The 24432-nt window shown below is 42.5% G+C and overlaps 1 protein-coding gene across 1 annotated transcript in view; it reads right to left on the reverse strand.

The window, feature by feature from the left end:
• Positions 1-24432, reverse strand: part of HMCN1 (hemicentin 1) — a 688208-nt gene that overhangs the window by 271972 nt on the left and 391804 nt on the right. Inside the window, 5 exon segments of the mRNA XM_029617466.1 lie at positions 6936-7087; positions 12564-12740; positions 15318-15419; positions 15815-15938; positions 17841-17995. Coding sequence (XP_029473326.1) covers positions 6936-7087; positions 12564-12740; positions 15318-15419; positions 15815-15938; positions 17841-17995 — 710 coding nt within the window.

Raw genomic sequence — 24432 nt, forward strand, 5'->3', positions numbered from 1 at the left:
TACTATCGCTTTGAAATATTACTTCTTAAATGTAGGATTGAGTAAATTCATTCTCATCTGCATTACCCTGTACTTTCATTCTCTACCCTCCACACTCTTTAGTGAAGGCTTTTTTAAAGAGCCATGTTTTTAAATTTTTCTTAAAAGTTTTGAGATTATTCTGTAATAATTCGGGTGGCATCGTGTTCCATAGTATGGGCCCAGCCAATGATAAAGCTCTTTCTCTCACTTGGGTTAATTTTGCTGACTTTACTGAAGGGATTGTTAGTAGTGCTTTGTTTGCTGAGCGGAGGTTTCTTTGTGGAACGTGTACTCGTAAGGCTGTGTTTAGCCAGTCTGCTTCTTTATCATATATTACTTTGTGTATGGTGCATAAGGCCTTGTATTTTATCCTGTATTCGATGGGTAACCAATGTAAGTCTGCTAGAGTTTGTTATATGGTCCCTCCTCTTTTTTCCCGTCAGTATTCTGGCTGCAGTATTCTGAAGTATCTGGAGTGGTCTTATCGATGTGCTTGGGAGACCTAGTAAGAGTGCGTTGCAGTAGTCAGTGCTGGAAAAGATAAGTGTTTGCAATACTGTTCTGAAGTGGGCAGGTGTGAGTAATGGTTTCAAATCTTCTGAGGACCATAAGTTTTGCATAGTCTTCTCTTACTTTTATAGATATGTGTTGCTTCAGGTTGATTTCTGGGTCCATTATTACTCCCAGAAGCCTTACTTTTTCGGCTAGCTCAATTTTTTGGTTATTTCTTAGGGTTATCGGTGTTTGAATGATTTCAGTATGTTTTCTCTCAAGGTGAAGGAATTCAGTTTTGTCAATGTTGATAACCAGTTCCATCTGGTTTAATAGTTGTTTAATTATGTCTAGGTACATGTTAGCTAGACTTAATGTTTTTTCAATTGTGTCGTCTATTGGTAGAATTAATTGAATGTCGTCTGCGTAAATGTAATGTATTATCCCTAGGCCTGCCAGCAGATGACATAAGGGTAGCATATATATGTTAAAGAGGGTAGCAGACAGCGCTGAACCCTGAAGTACTCCTGTTTCAAGTTTAAATTTTTCTGATAATGTGTTTTTTATCTGGACTTGAAAGAACCTGTTGTTTAGGTAGGATCTGAACCAGTTTATTGTTTTGTCACATATTCCAATTTCTTCAAGTCTTTTTAGTAGTATTTTGTGGTTTACTGTATCAAAGGCTGCAGATAAGTCAAGCATTATAAGGATGTAATGTTTACTGTTATCAAAACCTCTTAGTATGTTGTCTGTTAGTGAGAAGTAATGTCTCAGTACTGTAGTGTTTTCAGAAACAATGTTGTGAAGGGTACTGTATGTTATTATTGTCTAGGTGTTCAGCTAGCTGTTTCTGTACTGTTTTCTCTATTAATTTAACTAGTAATGGGAGACTGGGTGGTAGTTAATGAGGGCTAGTGGGTCACTGTTTTTCTTTTTGATGATTGGTTTAATGATTGCCCCTTTTAGTGTATCTGGCATTAATCCTTCAGTTAGGGATAGGTTTATGATATTAGTTAGTGTTGGGGTTACTACATTGGTAATCTTTTTTATCTCAGTTGTTGGTATTGTATCTGTTTTGTGTGGAGCAGGGTTTATATTTTTTATCATGAAGAATATGCCTGATCAGACAACCAATATTGAGAAGGAAAAATACCCAGACGCCTCTGCTGTCCTGTAGCCTGTCAGAGCTGAATGAACTCTGAGTGCCTTTCTGAGCATGACTTGCAGAATGTCTCTGAGCAGATAGACAAGCTGGCACCAAAGGAGGTGAGCCTATTCAATGGGTCACACAGAAGAAATTAACGGCGGGAGCTTCAGGCACTATTCTGTTGAAACCTCACTAGACAAGATCATTTACAGGACAAAAGGAGTATCTGGAAAGGGATAGCAAATGAGCTACACCTGGGGAAACCTGTCAGGGCAGTTCAGAGGATAGGTTGTCATGACCACAGCATGATGTGTCTCTGTAAATGAGTCTTTGGACAGTCACGTAATTCTAGAAGTTTCGGCAATACTGTATGATTAACTATAAAAGAAGGTTCACTTCCTGTATTCGATGAGATGCTGGTGATTTTGAAAGACAAAGGGCACCCAGTATACAGCATCTCCCAAGAACACTTTTTAATGCCAAATAAAATTTACTTTATACCGTTTACTGAGTCTAAGTGTTCTTGTGGCCCTGGCCCTACGTACAGAAAATTATGTACAATCATTGATTCAACTTCTTGTTCTGATATTTCTATAAATGAGGACCATATGTTAACATCTCTTTTTTGCATTACGATTGCTTGTTTGCTGTTTTTTGGGAGTTTGTTTCTTAGGTTTAATATTTTGTCACTAAAAAATTTAGCTAATTCATTGCATTTTGATTCAGGAAGACTTTGAGGTGATTCTTGTTTGTCATTTGTGAGATTCGTTACTATGGAGAATAAGGTTCTTGGGTTATTGGCAAACTTTTCTATTTTATTGGAATAGTATTCTTTTTTAGTATTAAGGATCAGTTGTTTGTAGAAAGCTAGATGTTTCCTGAATTTGGTTAGTTTTCAGTTGTTTTGTGTTTTCTCCAGTTTTTTTCAAATTTTCTGAGCTTTCTTTTTACATCTTTTATTTTTGCATTATGCCAGTGATTGTTTTGTTTCTTTGATAGTTATTGTTTTGATGGGGTTTATTTCATCGGCTATTTTTTTTGGTTGAGTCTAACCAGAGTTCCATAACACTAGGCCAAAATAATTAAACTCCAGTCTTCTAGAAGTGCTACCTGCATTCCATAGATATCTGAGAATGGATTCTGTCCTCAAAATAAATTGGTGCTACTTGCCTCCTGTCATTTATGCAATAGGGAAATAGGAAGAGTCATCCCCACAAAGAACTTCAATTCATGGGTGAAAGACTGGAGCACATTAGTGACTTGGAATGTGTCTGGGAGAAGGCCCTATAGAGTAGGGATGGCTCACATCCATCCAGGAAAGGCACTACAGTCATTAGACATTGTTTCAAGACTTACTTAGCCCTACATTTAATAAACTAAGCATGAGTGAGAGGCACAAACTGCTCTCTTTCACAAAAAAAACAAACAAACAATTGAGATTGCAAGGGTATGGAAGAGAAAAAAAACCAAACCCAAATCAGCCATGCAATCAAATATAAGAGATAACAATTATAAGCAGAGAAAATAGCTGATAAAATAATTCATGAAAAAATGAGAGGATGGAGGAATATCATCTTGGAGAGTCACCTGTGCAAACACTATATGACAGGCTTTTCAGCTCAATCCTCAGGACATATCTAAGCTGGTCAGGTTTGCAGGATATTCGCAACGAATATGCAGGAGATAGATTTGCAAACAATGGAGGCAGTGCATGTATCCTGAGGGCAGGGTTGACAAGCACTGCTCGAAGGGACCTAATGTATTTACTGCAGTCCATAAAGGCATAAACTCATGTTAAATACCAAATTTAACGCATAATGTATGTTAACTACACATTAATATGAGGATAAGTAATGGCTGCTTAAGAGTTATAGACAACAGGGAAAAAACAAATCCTTTACACTAGCAAAATACGAATGAGCTGCATCACATCCAAATGCATGCAAAGCAGCTCATTAATATTACAATGGATTGCCACAAATTGCGTTAAACCACATGATTTGTGTTACATCCAAAACCATCCATACCTCGAGAGGGGTGGTTAGGTCAGGAAAGTAAATTGTGCATGTTCAAATGTGCACACAGAGGCCAAAGTGAAAAGCAGAACACTAAAACTGTGCACTGAAATACAGTGCACAGTTTAATGCACAAGCTAATTTTTTCAACTCCCAGTGCAGTAAGCTAATAGTATGCTAATGCTTCGGGACTTCAAAAATGCACACAAAGTATAAAATATGTGCAAAGTAAAGGCTCCGTGCACAGCAAAAAACTGGATTCATGTGCATCCAGTTTACTCAAATAATGATTTTATTTATGAAATTGTAACCGAACTTTATTGGCACCTGTTAGAATGTAAGATATCCTACATTTACTTACCTTAGTTTATGTGCCTATTTGTAAACCGTTGAGATGGTATAGAAAAGTTTTTAAATTAAATAAATAAATAAATCGGCTTTCTGCTGAGAAATCACATTTTCTGAACGTAAAATATAAATTATGCACAGAAAAAAATGTTTTTGGCGCAGAATTCTTTTTTTTTTTACACATAAACCATATTTTATGCATGGAAAAAATGCTTTTTGTGCACGGCGCACGTTTTCTGTGCTGAAAATACCAAGTACACATCCCAGCACCGGAACTTCTGCTTCCGACCGAAGGCTAACCTCAGCCCTGGAAACTTCACTCCACCTCAGACCAGGAGTAAAGTTTCCAGCACCAAGAAAACAGGAGGTAAACCAGTGCCCTCTCTGCATCTGGGGGAGAGGGGGGCACCAACTTAAATGCACATTGGTCTGCACACATTGTTTGGTGTGTAAAACTTCTTGCTGCACAGAGCTGCAAGTTATACTATGCATGCTACCGCATCCACCTTATTACATTAGCCTAATAGCTTTGCACCCATTATTTAGCTGGATAAGTGGGAATTTAGCCAGATAAGTGTATGCAAATTGTTACGCGTGCCGCCCACAGCGCGGCCCTCTCACCTTCTTGGACAGATTCCAGCCCCTGGTTCCTCTTCACTGGCAGCGGTGGACTGCCAGCTCTAACCTCGGGCAGCCTCCGGTGCCTCCTGCTCTGCCATGGTTCCCAGCATTACCAGCCAAGATGCCCCTGTTCATCAGGCCTCTCCGCATGGGCCATGGAGAGCAGCCGCCACCGGCGCCGCGCCCCTCCCTAGGTGCATGCTCGCGCATCACTGACTCTTTTAAAGGGCCCACAGCGGGAACCTGGCCGCGACCCCAGATGCTGACGTCAGACTCTTCAGTGTATATAAGCTCAGGCCTCGCTCCATAGTGTTGCCTTTGCAACAGGTCTCCTCGTACTCAGAGTACTCGTTGCTGTTCCTAGAATCGTCTCTTCATTGTGTTCCTGATTCCTGTCTTCCTTGTTCCTGTTTCATCTGTGTGTTGGACTGACTCTCTGGATCTGGATTTGACCTCTGCTACGCCTGACTATTCTTCAGCTTCTCTCCAGCCCCGTACCTCCGCTACACCTGACTACTCTTAAGCTTCTCTCCAGCCCCGGACCTCGGCTACGCCTGACTACAGCTCTCCAGCCCCGGACCTCCACTACACCTGACTACTCTTCAGCTTCTCTCCAGCCCTGTACCTCTGCTGTGCCTGACTCCTCTTCAGCTTCTCTCCAGCCCTGTACCTCTGCTGTGCCTGACTCCTCTTCAGCTTCTCTCCAGCCCCGGACCTCCGCTACACCTGACTGCTCTCCAGCTTCTCTCCAGCCCCGGACCTCGGCTACGTCTGACTACGCCTGCCTTCTTCGTGCCCTGACCTCTGTCTTGCCTGACTATGACTGTCTTCTTCATGCCCTGACCTCTGCCTTGATTGACCATGCTACAGACTCCTTCATGTCCAGAGTTCTACTTTGCTTGCCATGACCTCTGCTTGCCACCAGCTCTGATCCTAGCCTGTCAGAGATGCCTCCTCTCACCTATCCTCTGGACATGGACTTACAATGCCTTGGCCTTTCTTTGCTTGGGTGCCTCCTGTCTCCTTCTGTTCCTTCGATACCTAAGTCCTGAACCAAACCCAGTCCAGGGTAGGACTACGCCACCTATTGACTGCTGTCTCTGGGCTGAACCACTTGTCTCTATTTACTATCCTCGAGGCCCACCTAAGTCCTGCCGGCCCGGCACCCAAAGGCTCAACCCGAGGGGAACGAAGGCTGGTATAGGTGAAGCTCCAGCGGCCTCTAACTCAGCCTACTCCACTTGCCGATGGTGGGGACCTACGGGTTGTGTCAACCCCACCTCGGCCCACGGGTCCACCTCCAACGCAACACAAATGATGCAACAGCGAATTTGTACTTCAAATTTTAAAGGGTTACACAAGTAGATTTTACTCGTGTTATTTAGATGCATTTGCCCCGTAAGTCGGCTTTTACATGTGTAAGGGAAGGGATTTTCCAGCGTGTGCCCTGCAGTGAAATAACCAGTTTTATTAATTACTCCACCAGTATGCCCAGTCTCTCTCTAGATCATTGAGACCCTCCTGGTTCTTCAGCCTCTACTCCCCCCCCCCCCCCCCCCAGTCATCACCCAGTCAGTATTTGGCAATGAGGACTTTTATTCTCACTTACGCTAGATCATGTCCAGGTGTAAATATACTCCTAGTTGTGTTGCTCTAGTAGACTGTAAAATTGCAACTTACATGCGGAAGAACGCCTCTGAACCGCCCGTTTTTAGATGGTTATTTTTGCTCACAAACCCTTGCTATTTTAGACGCACAAGTCTTAATTTTACACACGCAACCATTTGGAAACTCATCATATACTGTTTGTGTATGATTTGCACAGTCCCTTGTTCTTTTCTCCCCTACAACTGAGAGCTGCTTTGGGAGAGATCAGCAGCTTGTGATGAGTAATGAAAACAATAAGACACTATGCCTCATTCACTTCACTACATGGATCAGGGATGTGTACTTTTAAAATAATTTCCATCACAAACTGACCACACCTCTAGCTGAGATTAAGCTCGCATCAGCACACAGGTAGAGGACAATTTTTAAAGGGATCTAGCTTGGCTAGATCTGCAAGGCTGATAAAATGTGCTCACCCTCTAGTTTCTCGGGGCAGCTATATTTAGCTGCTTAAAGAATGGGTGTTCCCAGGGCAAGGTAAGGTCTTGGAGGGAGAAAAGCTTGGCCAGTCAAAATCTAGCTGGCTAAGTTGGATGCTCAGCAGTTTCTACAAATTCTACCTCCCCCTCCCCCAATGAAATATGTTAAGTAAATTGCTCATCAGTAGCAGTAAAGTGCAATACCTGGGTCCCATCAGAGAAGCTGGAAACTGGATCTCCATCCTTAAGCCAAGTCAGGCTGGGTGCAGGGATACCTCTGGCTTCACATTCCAGCCTTACAAGATTATTCACCACTACTGCTACCATGTCGCTGCTGCCAGAAATTGATGGTGGGACTGCACAAATTCAAGGAGAATTCACAGTTTAGAGAGATGCATCAGTACAAGTCTGTGAGTGCCGTTCTTTAATAATATCAGCCAAAATACTCATTAGAATTGCCAGAAAGTACCTTTTAGGGGCAAGCAACCGATGTGAATCGGTTATTTACTCTTTCAGATAGTAGAAAGACTAGGGGGCACTCCATGAAGTTAGCATGGGGCACATTTAAAACTAATCGGAGAAAGTTCTTTTTTACTCAACGCACAATTAAACTCTGGAATTTGTTGCAAGAGAAAGTGGTTCGTGCAGTTAGTATAGCTGTGTTTAAAAAAGGATTGGATAAGTTCTTGGAGGAGAAGTCCATTACCTGCTATTAAGTTCACTTAGAGAATAGCCACTGCCATTAGCAATGGTTACATGGAATAGACTTAGTTTTTGGGTACTTGCCAGGTTCTTATGGCCTGGATTGGCCACTGTTGGAAACAGGATGCTGGGCTTGATGGACCCTTGGTCTGACCCAGTATGGCATTTTCTTATGTTCTTATGTTCTTATATAAAGTTGATTCTGGCAAGGATTTGTTGGCTGCCATGCCAAGGGCTTGAAAATATTGTCTTGCTTTTAAAATTTCTTCTGCTAATATTTCTTTGCTATGTTTAAGAGAATGATACTTTTTTTGATAACTGCAAGTTAACATCTCTGCTAATTTTCAATTCAATAGCTTGACTGTGTGTGTTTAGCCGAATTGTATTTGCATGATAATATAGCCTAGTCAGAAGGGCTATTTCTAATGCCAGATAAGTGGTCACCTGACCTCCGGTGATCATAAAATAGTTCGGTTTAATAAAAGAACCAGAATAGAGAGGGATCATACAGAACTCTGCACTACAGGAGTACCAAATTGTTAAACTGGGGGAGTATTTTACGGAAGTGCTGGCATTGTGCAAAGTCCTTTGGGAAACAGAAGAGTGAGCTGAAGCAGAAGGAGCCATAAAACGAATGGAAGAATTGTCATGCTGGTTCAGACCAAGGTCCATTCAGACCAACATCTTAACTCTAATAGTGGCCAACCCAGGCCACAAGTACCATGGCAGATCCCATAAATTAGGTCTAATGCCTGTTATTCACTCCCAGGATTAGCAATAGCTTTCTTTAGGCTGTCTGGCTAAATGTGTGATGGACTTTTCCTCTAGGAACTTGTTCAAACCTTTTTTAAACCCAGCTACGCTCGTCACCTTGATCACGTCCCTCTGGCAACAGATTCTGCAGCTTGATTGTGCACCGAGTGAAAAAGTACTTTCTACAATCTGTTTTGAATCTGTTGGTTGTTAGTTTCATGGAGGGTCCCCTTGTTTTAGTATTATTTAAAAGGTTAAGTAATCATCCTTTATTACCCGTACCACCCCGTCATGATTTTATAAACTTCTATTATGTCCCCTCTCAGCCGTCTCTTATCCAAGCTGAGCAGTCGCAGCCTGCAGAGCCTCTCATCGTAGGAGAGATGTTTCATTCCCTTTATCATTCTTGTCACCCTCCTCTCTACCTTTTCTAGCTCTGCTATATCTTTCTTGAGATGGGGGTGATCAAAACTGTACACAATACTCAAGATGCAGTCAAACTATGGCCAGATATGGAGTTTAATATGAGAGTTCCCATTTTATCCTCCATTCCTTTCAGATCATTCCTCTTTGCTTTTTTGACCATCGCCACCCACACAGAGCAGAGGATTTCAATATATTGTCCACAAGGACTCCAAGATCCTTTTCCTGCATAGTGAATCCCAATACAGAACCCAGCATTGTGTCACTGTAGTTGTCATTATTGTTCCCTATGTGCATCACTTTGCACCTTTCCACGTTAAATTTCATCTGCTGTTCGAGTGCCAGTTTCCTAGTCTCACAAGAGCCTTCTGTAGTGCCTTGCAATCTGCCACCTTTTTAACAACTTTGAATTATTTTGTGTCATCTGCAAATCTGATCATGTCACTTATCGTTCCCTTTTCAAGATCATTTCTGAATATGTTAAATAGCACAGGCACCAGTACCGATCCCCTGTGCTACTCCACTAACGACCCTTCTCCATTTGGAAAAGTGACCGTTAGGTCCTGCTCTCTCTTTCCAGCCTTTTAACAAATCCACATTATAAGCACTGCCTCCTTATGTTAGGAAAGTAGAAAATAAATAAGAGGAAAGCGGGACCCTTTTCCAAAGAGGTGACTGAAAAGCTAAAGATGTAAGGATCACCTTTGAAATGAATAAGGGATGTCAGAAAGTGAAGCACAGGGGATTCCTGGTAAAGATAAAAAAGGAAGGATAGAAAGAGAAAAGCACACTGCTAAGCTGGAAAAACAGGGAGATATGAGTGAAAGGAGAAAGGGCAAAGGTGAGATTGAAAGACTGTATGGAGGGTGACAAGGAAAAGTGGAAACGCTGAATATTTTTGTTCAGTATTTACTGAAAAGGGCTTTGGAGAAAGAGTGCTGAATGTTGGCAGACGTACATATGGTAGTAGGACAGATACATACCATGTGAGGACCTTGCAGAACTGAAAGTCGGCAAATCTGTGGGATATAGTCTAGGATATTAAAGAGGTTCTTGCAGGTCAGCTGAAGATGACTAGGATCTTTAGAGTCGGGAGCGGTTCTGTGTGATTGGAGATGAGTGGATGTTGTCCCTCTTGAGGATAGCAGTAACAGAGAAGAGGATAATAGAAGGACTAGGGGGCATTCCATGAAGTTAGCAAGTAGCACATTTAAAACTAATCAGAGAAAATTCTCTCTCACACAGTTAAGCTCTGGACTTTGTTGCCAGCGGATATGGTTAATGCAGTTAGTGTAGCTGGGTTTAAAAAAGGTTTGGATAAGTTCTTACAGGAGAAGTCCATTAACAGCTATTAATCATGCTATTAATTGCATCAGTAGCATGGGATCTTCTTAGTGTTTGGATAATTGCCAGGTTCTTGTGGCCTGGTTTAGCCTCTGTTGGAAACAGGATGCTGGGCTTGATGGACCCTTGGTCTGACCCAGCATAGCAATTTCTTATGTTCTTATATACAGGCCAATTAGTCTCACCTGGGTGATGGGAAAATTGATGGAGTCTCTATTGAAGAAAAGGTTAGCGAAGCATCATGAATCCAGCAGGTTGCAGGATTCAAGGCAGCATGGTTTTACCAGAGGATTATCTCATCAAACAAACCTGATCACTTTCTTTGATTGGGTATCTAGCAAATGAGATGAAGGGCATATAATGGAGGTGTTGGACGTGGATTACGGTATAGCTTTTGATACTGTCCTAAATAGGAAACTCATAAATGCACTGAGCAACAAGGTGATGGACTCAATAAACAGATGGTAATGTTATAAGGAATTCACGCTGAGAAAGAAATGTGATGAGCAAAGTGGAGTGCCTCAGGGATCTATCCTGTGTCCGATTCTGTTTAAGATCTTTGTAAGCAATATTGCAGAGGGGTCAGAAGAAAAGGTTTGCCTATTTGAAAAGTACACTATCTGCAATAGTGTGAACACCCCCAGGGGAAAAGATAGAATAAGAAGTCATTTAAGTAAGTTAAAGGAGGGGGTCAAGTGATTGACAGTTAAGATTCAATGCAAAAAGGTACAGAGTCGTGCATTAAATGCAAGGCAGAGGTACACAATGTGGGGTGAAAAGCTGAGATACACTGACCAGGACAGAGAGTTCAGGGTGATAGCATCTGATGATCTCAAGATATTAAAACAGTGTGATAAGGTGGCGGCCAGAGCCAGATGGACGCTAGAGTGCATAAGAGACACAAGCAGTAAAAAAAAACAAGGATGTGATAATGCCTCTGTCCAGGTGGTTGGCGAGTCTAGTCCTTGAGTCTATATCTCTGAAAGGATATAAACAGGGTGGAGATGTCAAAGAGAAGCCACCAAAATGATGCAGATTCTATACAAAAAGCCATATAAGATGAGGATTTTAGAGCACAAACAAGTATATCCTAGAAGATGAGATAGGAGAGACCGTGAATATGATGGAGACATTCAGATACCTCAAGGGGGTAATTTGCAAAGGCATTTCCCATGGGAAACACAGTATTTTATCCACGGAAGTGACGTGTTATAAAGCTGCCTGCCCAATATGCAGATAAACGTAGGTACGTATATAGTCTGTCTAGATGTAAATTTAATCATAGGGGTGGAGTTGTGGAGGGATTGCACTTACACAAATTTTTGCATTTTCAAAAGTATGTATGCAAATTCTCAAAACATTTCTGCATAGACATTAGCAGGTGAAACTGTGAGTTAATATCCCAAGCAAACTTACACACGGAGGTTCACTTTGAAAAGTTGTGCAACTTACACAATTTCATTTAAAAATTGTGCAGGTGGGAACAAAACTATCCCCCAAGACATTGATAATGCACAAGAAGCAAACCTGTTTGAAAGGAGAGCACGCTTTAAAAAAAGAAAAGAAAAAGAGACCAGAGTAGGATGAAGCCTCCATTCAGCCACAGGTAAGATAGGGGAGGAGCAAACACCAGGCCTAAAGAAGAGCCTGTTCCCACTTACTTTAGTGCCTAGCATCAGCGCCGCCTCAAAGGGACACTGCTAAAGCTCTCTGAACTCCCCCTGCTCCCTCAACTCTCCAGCCCTGCCTCTGGGCTCCAACATCTGAAATCCGGGCCCAAGGTACGAGGCTCCAGGGGGATAAGCTCAGGAGCAAAGGGCAGAAAATATTTCTTCACCGACGGCTTGGGGGGGTGCAAGGGACGGCCTCCCAGGGAAGGTGGTGGAGACAGTGCCTGGGGGTCCCTGGTGGTGAAGAAATGAGGGGAAACCAGAGCTTAATAGTGGCCTATGACATTGCACCAGGGGTGAAACTGGGCAGTCTAGATGGGCCTAATTGCCTTATCTGCCTTCATATTCTGTGTTTTTCCTTTTTTTTACCTTATGGCTCCACCCCTCTTGGAAACCTGAAGCTGCCACACTTTGACCATCAGCTTTTCTTTTACCCTCTTTGGCCCTTTCAAGGTTCATATCACCGAGCAAACTTTCAAGCCCTATCTCCTCATTTCATCTGTTACTCCCCCACCTGTCCTTCCCACTGTGCTCTGAGTCTTCCCAGCATGCTTCAGTTCTGTCGTGGTTTTGGCGGCCATTTTTCAGCTGGAAGTTCATTCTAGGCAACCACCACTTTCTCAGTATATTATTTTCTCAGATTTCCTCTGAACCTTCCTCTTTGCAACTTTAGACCATGACCCATTGTTCTTGAATTCCCTTTTCTATGGAAAATGTCACCCTGCTGTACTTTATTGAAGCTTTTCAGATATCTGAATGTTTCTGCTTCAGAGAAACAAACATTTATTGAGTTAGTTAGTTACATTTAAATCTCTCTTACTCTTTGAAACATGTGCTCCAGGCATGCAAGATCAATAAAAATCACATAAATAACAATATCACATAGCATAAAAACAAAGCAGTTAAATGCTATTTTGCTGTCTTCTTATGCAATACTTACCGTACACCTGCAGACTGTATAGGAGCTCTGCCATTCCAGCTACACTGGCGGCTACACATTTATAAATGCCAGTATCTGAGATCTGGGCACTGTTGATTTGAATGATTTGTCCACGGTTCAACAGCGTGACCCCGGCAGCATTTGTGAGCAGTCGGCCATCTTTGTACCATGAGATTGCTGCAAGAAGAATTAGGGGAAACAACAGACTCACACGTTAAGACTTTTTTATAATATGAAATTACTGCATTTCTCTCAGACTAACTGTATCTCAGTATTGAACACGCTTAAGGAGAATGGATGCACTATGCTCTCTGAAAGTTTCCATGGGCAACTTTAAATCTTCGAGCATACGAGCCCAACAGGAATTCTGAGGTCCTCACAAAGGGGATTATTAGATATTCCTCCCATTAAACAGGCAAGGCTTCATGCAACTAGAGGTCATGAACTCAGGGTATTTGGGTGCCCAAAACTGTTTAAATATGCACTTAAAACACATTTTTTTAAACAAGCTTTTTATTAATTTTAATTTGGGATCACATCTTTTAGCATGATGTTTTATTGCCCTTGTTTAATTCTCAATCCTCGGAGCAATTGTGTTTTACCATGCGGATTTTCTACTATTTATAAGTAATACATTATTAAAGTGCATTTTATTAGTGATATCTATCTATTTGTATGAGTTCATGCTGGACTTTTTATGTAGAGTAGTGAGCTGCTTCAGGCTAATGCATTAGCAGCCTATAGATGCAAATAAAGAAAATAAATAAATAGAAATGTAACTCCAAACAATGCAAAATATGAAAAAAAGATACAACATAGAACTTTTTAATAATGGAGGAAAAGAAGCACTAAAAAAAAGTTAAATATAGAATTTTTGGATCAACAGGATAAAGGGGTCCATGTCATGCCTGGCAAGCAGAAATGTGCAAAAAATTCAAAATCAGTCTTGAACCAAGAGGATTTCCGACTGGTTTGAGCTGACAGAATTTTCAGATTTTCCTCAGATCTACTGGAGATGTACACCTCATTTGGACCCACGAATCTGGGGAACATTTAAAACATATTTTTTTAAAAATCTGCTTCGGATTCTTAAAACTCTGAAATGGATCAACCAAGTCACCAAAATCCTCATGGCTTTTTTCCAAAACAAAAGGTTCACTGAACCAATCTGACAAACCCTATCCAGAAGGAATTAACATCTCTCTGCTTCTAAGTCCTTTGGGATTTATAGATGGCATCCATGTATACATGAGTCTCACCCCTCTCCTGGAGGCACACCTAACCATTTGGGTTTTCAGGATACCCATAATGAATGCGCATGAGATAGATTTGTATACATTGGAGACCTACTGCATGCAGATACACATACAGGGGCGGATTTTCAGAGCCCTGCTCGCGTAAATCCGCCCAAAACCGGGCGGATTTACGCGAGCAGGGCCCTGCGCGCCGGGAAGCCTATTTTACATAGGCCTCCCGGCGCGCGCAGAGCCCCGGGACTCGCGTAAGTCCCGGGGTTCTCGGAGGGGGGCGTGTCAGGGGCGTGTCGGGGGGCGGGGCCCGGTTGTCGCGGCGTTTCGGGGGCGTGTCGGCAGCATTTTGGGGGCGGGTACGGGGCGTGGCTACGGCCCGGGGGCGTGGCCGCGCCCTCCGTACCCGCCCCCAGGTCGCGGCCCGGCGCGCAGGAGGCCCGCTGGCGCGCGGGGATTTACGCCTCCCTCCGGGAGGCGTAAATCCCCCGACAAAGGTAAGGGGGGGGTTTAGACAGGGCCGGGCGGGTGGGTTAGGTAGGGGAAGGGAGGGGAAGGTGAGGGGAGGGCAAAGGAAAGTTCCCTCCGAGGCCGCTCCGATTTCGGAGCGGCCTTGGAGGGAACGGGGTAGGCTGCGCGGCTCGGCGCGCGCCGGCTATACAAAATTCATAGCCTTGCGCGCGCCGATCCAGGATTTTAGTGGATACGCGCGGCTCCGCGCGTATCTACTAAAATCCAGCGTACTTTTGTTTGCGCCTGGAGCGCAAACAAAAGTAGGCTATTCGCGCGCCTTTTAAAATCCGCCCCACAGTGTATCTGCATGCAGTAGGTGTATCTGCATGCAGTGTATCTGCATGCAGTGTATCTCTCACATACAGTGTGTTCATTACGGCAATCCTGAACACTGATATACATTATGACGGTTTTCATGAAAACTGGAACTATGAGAACCTAATCTGCCTCTTACACATACATTTTGTACATCCTAAAATGTCAAGTCTGCCAGCCCCTAATAACTAGACTTGGATTTCCCAGTATTGGAGAATATTCTAAGCCCTCCTTACTACTAGTAGCCCTCTACCATATAAAAACTAAATTCAATATAACATTATAGAGCTGAATCAGCAAATTAAAGTTACTGAAATCAAATGTATTGGTGCAAGGCACTGCACATATTCACATCTGCATGCCAACCCACTGCAGTGATATACCTTCACTTAAGAAAGGGTCATTGGTACACACAGGGTTATTTATCTGCGAGGCCATCAACAGGTTTTGACCTATAATATTATCTGAGATCAGGAATCGTGCATCAGAATTATACTGACAGCTGCATGCGTCCCCTTACATGCTTTGAATCAGCATCAATAAAAGGTACCTCATGTTTTAATTGGATGTATGTGGCTTCATGTAGTTTTGTCTATAACAGTAAAACGAGCACAGGATAACATTACAAAGTTGATTTTTTTTTTTTAATGGCACTGACAGGTTTTAAGCCCATACACACCTGGCACAGGGTTTCCAGATGCTTTACACTCCAGCTGGACAGGGTTATGGACTATCACAGTTTCATTCAGGATCAGCCCAGCATCCTCAATACTGGGAGGTTCTGGGAAAGGGGAAGATGATGATCATGTCATTTACTGAGCCACTGAGTAGACAGCAGTGATGAGACCGATATTTGGAATATAACTGTTACCACTGAATACATTACAGCTATAACACTCAAAATGGAAAAAACTCAAGGAAAAATCCAGCATAGTTTGTGTGGCAGTGCATTTATTGCGTATCACCCTTTCAGCTAGCTGGTGGGAGGAGGATTCATGAAGGATGAAAGCCAAGTCTTCTAGCAGTCAGTCCTTGGAATAGGTAACCGGACGCAGAGAGGATAGGGAAGGGGAAGCTACCAAGATGCTTCAAAGGAATTGGAGGTTCTCCACATCTTTTCCCACACACATGCAAATAATATTTCCCTCATTTAACCAGCCATGGAAATGCCATTACCATGTACATTCAGCTGGATGTGCTGCTGGACCTCCCCGGCAGCGTTCGTGGCCACACAGGTGTACCTCCCAGAATCCTCCAGCAATGCCTTAGCGATCTGTAGCACTCGGCCTGAAGACTCCAGCTACTCAAAACATAGGACACACAGCAAAGGTTATTTTCATGGGAGGTTCAGAGAAACCTGAATATAAGCATAAATCCTAAAGGTCATCATCATTTCTCCTCCTGAAAAGGTACATGGATGTTCCATAACAGTTTCACATTGCAAACCTTGACTAGCTCATTTGTTGTGGTTGTTGGCATTACTCATGCGTATGAGTAACAGGGATGTCTGAAAACTGATTCAATGTTGAAAAGAGATCTTCAGATTATTCTGAGATCTAGGGGAAAAAATGTCACTGCATTTTATGCAATAGATCTCAAAGAAATCCACAGCAATTTACCACTCCCTGGCAGGTTTTGAGTGGATTCGCCAGTGGATTTCACTAACTGCTGCTCAATGTCTAACAGAATTGTGAAAAGTAATTTGTTAAACCTGTGGATTCAACATACTGGTTGAGAAGCCTCTGAATCCAGTGCCCCTCACACAACATGCACTGCACAGCACATACCGAGCAGCACCCATATGTTGATGTATGACACGTCAGGATGGTATAGGGATTACAGCCGTTCAGCCATCAGCAGCTAAAATCAGCTGTTCTGGCATTTCCTATTTTTTTCAAACAAATGTATATTCCTAGTATATACCACCCTTACTTTAATATCACTCCTGAGACTTAAATTTTCCCCCACCTGCCAGCTTCATATCAAGACCCCTTTTCTAGAGTTTTCCACTGAAAACCACTTGCCATTCCATTTCTTGATATCCATTCTCTCATTGTGGGAAAACTTTTGAAAGAACAGAGCCAGTCCATAAACTATATTGGTTCTATTACCTTTTTAATACTGACAGATGGGGCACATAAAAATGTGAAAGAATCTGAGTGCCAGGGTATGCAAAAGATTTCAAGAGAACCCCTTCGATGACCCCCTCTGACTTCTGCGTTCCTAAAGCACACTATATCCAGGGGAAAAAATGGGACTCAAGCTAGAGACATACCAACAACCAAACGTTTATTCCCTAATTATTCCCTAAGGGGGAAATAATCTTTCACGGCTAGGCTGAGATGGCTACAGAAGGAACAGAAAAGGTCAAACGTGCTAAGTCTAACAGTTATATGCACCTTCCTGCGGGTTAGGAGAATTGGTTACACTTTTCCCCACTCTTCATCCCAGTGGTTCACAATACATTCGGGGAATACGATTTCCAGTCACCTACTCCTCTAGTTCACTTTTTCTCAGAAGACTTGGGTTTTCTCAGTCATAAACACATCAGAGCTCATTCTCTTGGCACATGGTAGGTCTCTTTAGTACAGGAGACTCTGACCACTACTGAACCCCCTTCAAGCAACAGGCAGGCACATTCCCTGGTATCCCCAACTCTCAGTGTCCTGAGGCTCCTCAAATCCTAATCAAACCAACACCCGTGGCACCGTCTGACTCTCCTCGGGTCCCCTTGGGTGCTTCACCTTGAGGAGAAACAACTTTATACCTTGGGCCCGCCCCTGAAGAGCCTTTTCAGATGAGAGGACACCCTGGGCAAATCCACTCCTTGGATGAGTTTCTTAACCTATCCTTTTATACTGGATGACATGCTCCCTATGCTTCTTAAAGGGGAACATTTCCACATAAACCACTAACTGCTCTTTCACTGTTACACAGTGCAAAATGCATCATATAATTTTACCAGAAGGGAGACTATGTAGTGGACAATCAGAAAATCATAAACAGTTTCTACAGTATTTCCATTAATCTCCACAACCATAAATCTGACTCCAGGCTGGGCCACGTTGTCTCCCCCACCCACGATCCTTTCCTGGAGTTTATTTGTGGAAAAAACGAGCTCCTTGACAGAAGACCTGTCATATAAAAAAAAAAAAAGATGGTTTATAATCTTAAAATGGCATTAGCAGCATGTTGCGCTTACTCTGATATTTCCTATGGCTATGTTCACAGGCCGCCCATCCTTCAGCCACATGAGGGAAGGGTTAGGAATGCCGGTAGCTATACACTGCAAAACGACTGGTTTATGTAGCACCACAGATCTCTCTGAAGGCCCAGTAGATCTAATTGCCGGTGGAACTGAAAAATATGAATAAGAAGGAAATTTAGTAGCATAGTTTATAAAAAAATTTCAAAAAAGAACCACTCATCAATCCTCTCCACCCTAGGAAGACCCCTGAGATGAATGTTGGGACTAAAGTGAATATTTTGCACTAAAATATTTCAATTAAATATTGAACATATCACAAAATCTAACACAGAATCTTCTCAGTGAGACCACGAATAAATGGAATGCCACATCTGTGCCACTGTACGCAGAGCTACATGTAGGAAAAAATCAAACACAGAATCTTCTCAGTGAGACCACGAATAAATGGAATGCCATATCTGTGCCACTGCACGCAGAGCTACATGTAGGAAAAAATCAAACACAGAATCTTCTCAGTGAGACCACGAATAAATGGAATGCCACATCTGTGCCACTGCAAGCAGAGCTACATGTAGGAAAACGTTTACTTTCAGAAGGGTGAGGCATTCATTCACAACCAAATTCTCCCAGTTACCCTAAGTTACTAGTGATCATTCAGCCACAGAAGAAAGTCTCCTGAAAGGGTTTCCCAGTTACTGATAGAAGGGTTGGGGTTCCTCCCACTACAATCATTGAATACTTTCCAGCTATGCATTGCACACTATAATGACCTTGAAAATGAATGAAATGCAAAACAGTTACTTGCATTTATGCTATTAGGAAAGTCTATTACCAAAAGCTAATACTTTAGCCTAAAACTCATGGTCTGCTCACACATGAGTTCATGACCACTTCAGTACTTCCATCCCATGACAGTTAGCTTTGAGAATTTGAAGCATACAGCGAGATTAAACAATGTAATACATTCTCTCAAGATTCCATATGCAAGTGTTATCCAAGATATGAGTTATAATCTTTCCTACCGACATTCATCCTGCCTGTCATGAGACTGCATAGTTTTAAGCATGGAGAAGGTGTGCAACTTCAGCTCCATGATAACGTATCCAAGTAGACATGGCATTGACCTAGCATCTAGTGGCAGCTGGTCAGGGTAGGCAGAGTCACATTCCATTTCACATCTTTACTTAATTTTTACATTTCTGTAGTGCAGAAACCTTGTTTTGAACGTAGGGATGTTTGGTGACTTTTTAATGTAATATTTGCCTGGCTACTCCCTATTGTTTTCACTTCCATGCAAGCTAGCAATTAAGAAAGCCAACAAGGCAAGCCTGCTCTACACAACCACACACAAGTGCAGGATGTAAGCAGGGCTGGGCCGAGCTGCCCACTGAAGTCGTCCATTACTGGTAGAGGGAAATAAAACGCAACAAAAATGCATAAAGTGAGCCCGTTTTAAATAGGCTAACAATACATTTCTTGACTACTTTTCAGGAGCTAAACTCCCTCCATCAGATCACAACAAAATGCACAGGACAAGACAAAGAATGTGCTCTGGAAGAAGATACAAGTTTGGCTACTGGCACTCGATTTTGAGTGAGTGGACCTTTATAGTCCTGGCTAAATTAAGAATTGGCAGAAGTGGATGAATTACAATTAAGGAATATTGGTAATATGTATTAGTGTGGAGGCAGGGGAGCCTCAGAAAGGAAAACCATGTGAGGTTACCCTTCTTATTAAGGAGGGTCAGGATTTGGTGGGCCTTTTATATTATTTATTATTTAGAATTATGAATTTGGATTAATTTGAAAAATTGCTCCTGTTATCTGCTTCAGTTAGTGGGTATGGACTGGGGAGGGGGGGGGGGGGAGATGTGGTGCAATTGATACTATATTATATTGCCCTATGGGGTGGGTTGAGTGGTTGAGGATTGGGATTGTTTTACTGGGTCTTGGGAGAGGCCTTGCTTTACCTGGTTTTATTATGATAACTTTTTGGTCTTTAACCACTTGGGAATTGTTTGGTTTATATGCTACATCAAGTTTATTATTATTATTATTATTATTATTAATATACACGTGAATGACAAATGACCTACTCATTTTGTTTTGATCTGATGGAGGAAGTGGAGCTCCCAAAAACTAGTCGAGAACTATATTAAGTTACTCCAATAAAAAAGCATAAGCTTATATTTTTCTGTTGACTTTTATTTCCGTCTTTTCAAGTTAACTAAGACTGCAACCACATCACATTATCGATGGTGGATGAAAGGAAAACGAGGGGCCTATTTTCCAAGCTACATTAATATGGTAACGTGCATTAAGGGAGGAGTTTACACACATATACACACAAAAAGAGGGGCTGTGTGTGTAAAATTGGTGTACATGCATGTAGATACCTTCTGTGCATAATACACAAATTGTCAGAAGGGCGGGAGCATGCATGTACTGTTGCTGCCAAGTGGAACAGTCCGCACATACAAAGAGGACATTTTAACAGTATTCGGAATTACATACAAAATAACATTTTATCAATGGAGTACACATATGTCACAAACATATACTCATGCTTTTACATCCTAAGAACAAAAGAAACTGCCATACGGGGTCAGGCCAAGGGTCCATCAAGCCCAGCATCCTGTTTCCAACAGAGGCCAATCCAGGCCATAAGAACCTGGCAAGTACCCAAACACCAAGAAGATCCCATGCTACTGATGCAATTAATAGCAGTGGCTATTCCCTAAGTAAACTTGATTAATAGCAACTAATGGACTTTTCCTCCATGAACTTATCCAAACGTTTTTTTTAAACCCAGCTACACTAACTGCATTAACCACATCCTCTAGCAACAAATTCCAGAGCTCTACTGTGCATTGAGTGAAAAAGAATTTTCTCTGATTAGTTTTAAATGTGCTACTTGCTAACTTCATGGAATGCCCCCTAGTCCTTCTGTTATCCAAAAGAATAAATAACTGATTTACATTTACCTGTTCTAGACCTCTCATGATTTTAAAGACCTCTATCATATCCCCCCTCAGTCATCTCTTCTCCAAGCTGAACAACCCTAACCTCTTTAGCCTTTCTTCATATGGGAGCTGTTCCATCCCCTTTATCATTTTGGTTGCCCTTCTCTGTACCTTCTCTATCGCAACTATATCTTTTTTGAGATGCGGCGACCAGAATTGTACACAGTATTCCAGGTGCGGTCTCACCATGGAGCGATACAGAGGCATTATGACATTTTCTGTTTTATTAACCATTCCCTTCCTAATAATTCCTAACATTCTGTTTGCTTTTTTGACTGCTGAAACACACTGCACCAACAATTTCAATGTGTTATCCACTATGACACCTAGATCTCTTTCTTGGGTTGTAGCACCTAATATGGAACCCAACATTGTGTAATTATAGCATGGGTTATTTTTCCCTATATGCATCACCTTGCACTTGTCCACATTAAATTTCATCTGCCATTTGGATGCCCAATCTTACAGTCTTGCAAGGTCCTCCTGTAATGTATCACAGTCTGCCTGTGATTTAAGTACCGGTACTCTGAATAATTTTGTATCATCCGCAAATTTGATAACCTCACTCGTCATATTGCTTTCCAGATCTTTTATAAATATATTGAAAAGCACCGGTCCAAGAACAGATCCCTGAGGCACTCCCCACTGTTTACCCTTTTCCACTGAGAAAATTGACCATTTAATCCTACTCTCTGTTTCCTGTCTTTTAACCAGTTTGTAATCCACGAAAGGACATCGCCTCCTATCCCATGACTTTTTAGTTTTCTTAGAAGCCTTTGTCAAACGCCTTCTGAAAATCCAAATACACTACATCTACCAGTTCACCTTTACCCACATGTTTATTAACCCCTTCAAAAAAAAAAAATTGAAGATTTGTGAGGCAAGACTTGCCTCGGGTAAAGCTATGCTGACTTTGTGCCATTAAACCATGTCTTTCTATATGCTCTGTGATTTTGAACTTTGAAATAGTTTACACTATTTTACCAGGCACTGAAATCAGGCTCATCAGTCAATGGTTTCCCAGATCACCTCTGGAGCCCTTTTTAAATACTGGGGTTACATTGGCTAATTTCCAGTCTTCAGGTACAATGGATGATTTTAATGATAGGTTATAAATTTTAACTAATAGATCTGAAATTTCATTTCCGAGTTCCTTCAGAACCCTGGGGTGCATTCCATCCGTCCAGGAGATTTGTTACTCTCTAGCTTGTCAATCTGGTCTACTACATCTTCCAGGTTCACAGTGATTTGATTCATTTAATCTGAATCATCACCCTTGAAAACCATCTCTGGAATTGGTCATCAAGTCACAGAAATTAAACTGGACTTCTCTTTTGTCTGCAGGTTTCGAGTGAGGGGTCTGGAGCAAGTGGTGGGAGATGTGGATGAACTTGTGAAGGTCTGGATCATGTGCTGGAGGTCTCAGCAAACTGGTGCTTGGAAGTACTCGCACAAATAATTTCATAAGTGAGATACACGCTTACATCAGCCAACTTTAAAAAATACCTTCCTGAGGTTATTATATGCACATTACAATTCTTTCATGCATAAAATCCGTGAGTGTACTATTATAAAATGGGTGCATAAATTATATGGATCCCTGCATTCAAAAAATACGTGTGTACTGAAACTTACGTGTGTACTTTTGAGATGATGATATGCAATATTTTATATAATGTGTGGCTCCCATTGTATAGTTTTTAAAACACAGGCTTCACTTTAAGTGCACACACTTATGCATATATTTGCTGAGCTATGCACACTATTAAAAATTTTGTAACTGCCAAATGCTGTGGTTGATGTGCATTAGAACCAGGTTAACCTGTGATGTTAGCAATGCTTTCATCAGTGTTGCCAATATCACCAAAGTAATTTGGCACAAGGCAAGAAAAATATTCATGAGCTGTGTTGCATGCAAAGAAACATATGAATATTAAAATGGCTTAAGGTGGATCACAATACATTTCACAATCAACATTAAGCCAGGAAAAGTTAACAATGCCTAAAGCTAACATGTGGAGAGTGCAGAGAAAGACGCGACCAACCCTGCAAGCTGTGAGAACGGGGGCAGGGATTCCCTACCTGCCTGTAGCACTCCAGCTTCTTGCCGACGCGGAGACGCGGAGGGGCGGACCCAGAGGCGGATCCCGGAAGTGGCCCTTTAAAAGCGGGACGTCCTGGAACAGAGCTCTGAGAGTGCAGAGAAAGACGCGACCAACCCTGCAAGCTGTGAGAACGGGGGCAGGGATTCCCTACCTGCCTGTAGCACTCCAGCTTCTTGCCGACGCAGAGACGCGGAGGGGCGGACCCAGAGGCGGATCCCGGAAGTGGCCCTTTAAAGCGGGACGTCCTGGAACAGAGCTCTGAGAGTGCAGAGAAAGACGCAACCAACCCTGCAAGCTGTGAGAACGGGGGCAGGGATTCCCTACCTGCCTGTAGCACTCCAGCTTCTTGCCGACGCGGAGACGCGGAGGGGCGGACCCAGAGGCGGATCCCGGAAGTAGCCCTTATAAAAACAGGGCGTCAGCGGCGCGCAGCAGAGCTGGCGCGCCGCTGAAGCCGCGCGCGCTAAAGGGGCGCGCAGTGTAACGGCTTTGCCCGGCTTCGCCCGGATACGCCGGGACGTCCGGACCATCATCTGCAGGCTGGTCTTTGTTAAAGGTACTTTGTATATTTTTTTCCATGTGATCTATATTTCTGGTTCTCTGATATTTATCAGCTTGCACTTAAAATTGTTGGCCACAAAATTTGAGAGAACTGCTGATATTCCTGTAATTTGAATTGACCATGCCTCCTAAACGTAAGGGGAAAGTGAGAGTTTTTCCCTCACTCCCCTTACCTTCTCCAATCCAACAAGAAATCAGCAGGTTTTTGCTCTCTCCTGCTTTAGATGTGAAAAACAAGGACTCTGATGTGCCATTCAGCTTGGGAGGGCTGAATGTGCCCCCAGACGAGGCTTCACTAAGCCCTAACACCGGCATACCTCCTGCTGAAAGACTGGTGGGGATAAGTTCTGAGGGAGCCGTAGCAGAGGTCAACAGTGAGCGCACTCCTATTACCACGGAGGCAACCCCAAGTGGTGGAGAAAGAGACTTGGAGGTAGCAAGTCCCTTGGAAGGGAATGTTGAGTTATCCAATCCGGGTAATAATCCAGAACCACCCACCCGCCCAGCGGTGGTAACACTCGATGTATTGTGGGAAAAGATGGAGGGAATGTCTTTAAACATAAAGGGATTAGAAAGGAAAGTAGATTTGTTAATGAGTGGGAATCAGCAAGAAACATTACGAATTCAAAGACAAATTAAAGAATTAGATGACAAGACAAAAAGTTGGGAAAATGTTCAAAGGAAAAATATGGAATTTCAGGTAGCTGTCGTCAAAGACAGAGAGTCAATTACTAGAAGATTGGAATCTCTGGAAAACAGTGCCAAGAAATATAACTTGAGATTCTTAAATTTTCCAAGAGTGATAGGGGAATTGCCCTCAGTCACTCTAAAAAAGTTTCTATTGGATGCACTTGGCATTGTCTCTGGAGAAACCATAAGTATAGTAAATTGTTATTTT

This window comes from Rhinatrema bivittatum, chromosome 10 (assembly GCF_901001135.1).
Source record: "Rhinatrema bivittatum chromosome 10, aRhiBiv1.1, whole genome shotgun sequence".
Taxonomy (NCBI): Eukaryota; Metazoa; Chordata; class Amphibia; order Gymnophiona; family Rhinatrematidae; genus Rhinatrema; species Rhinatrema bivittatum.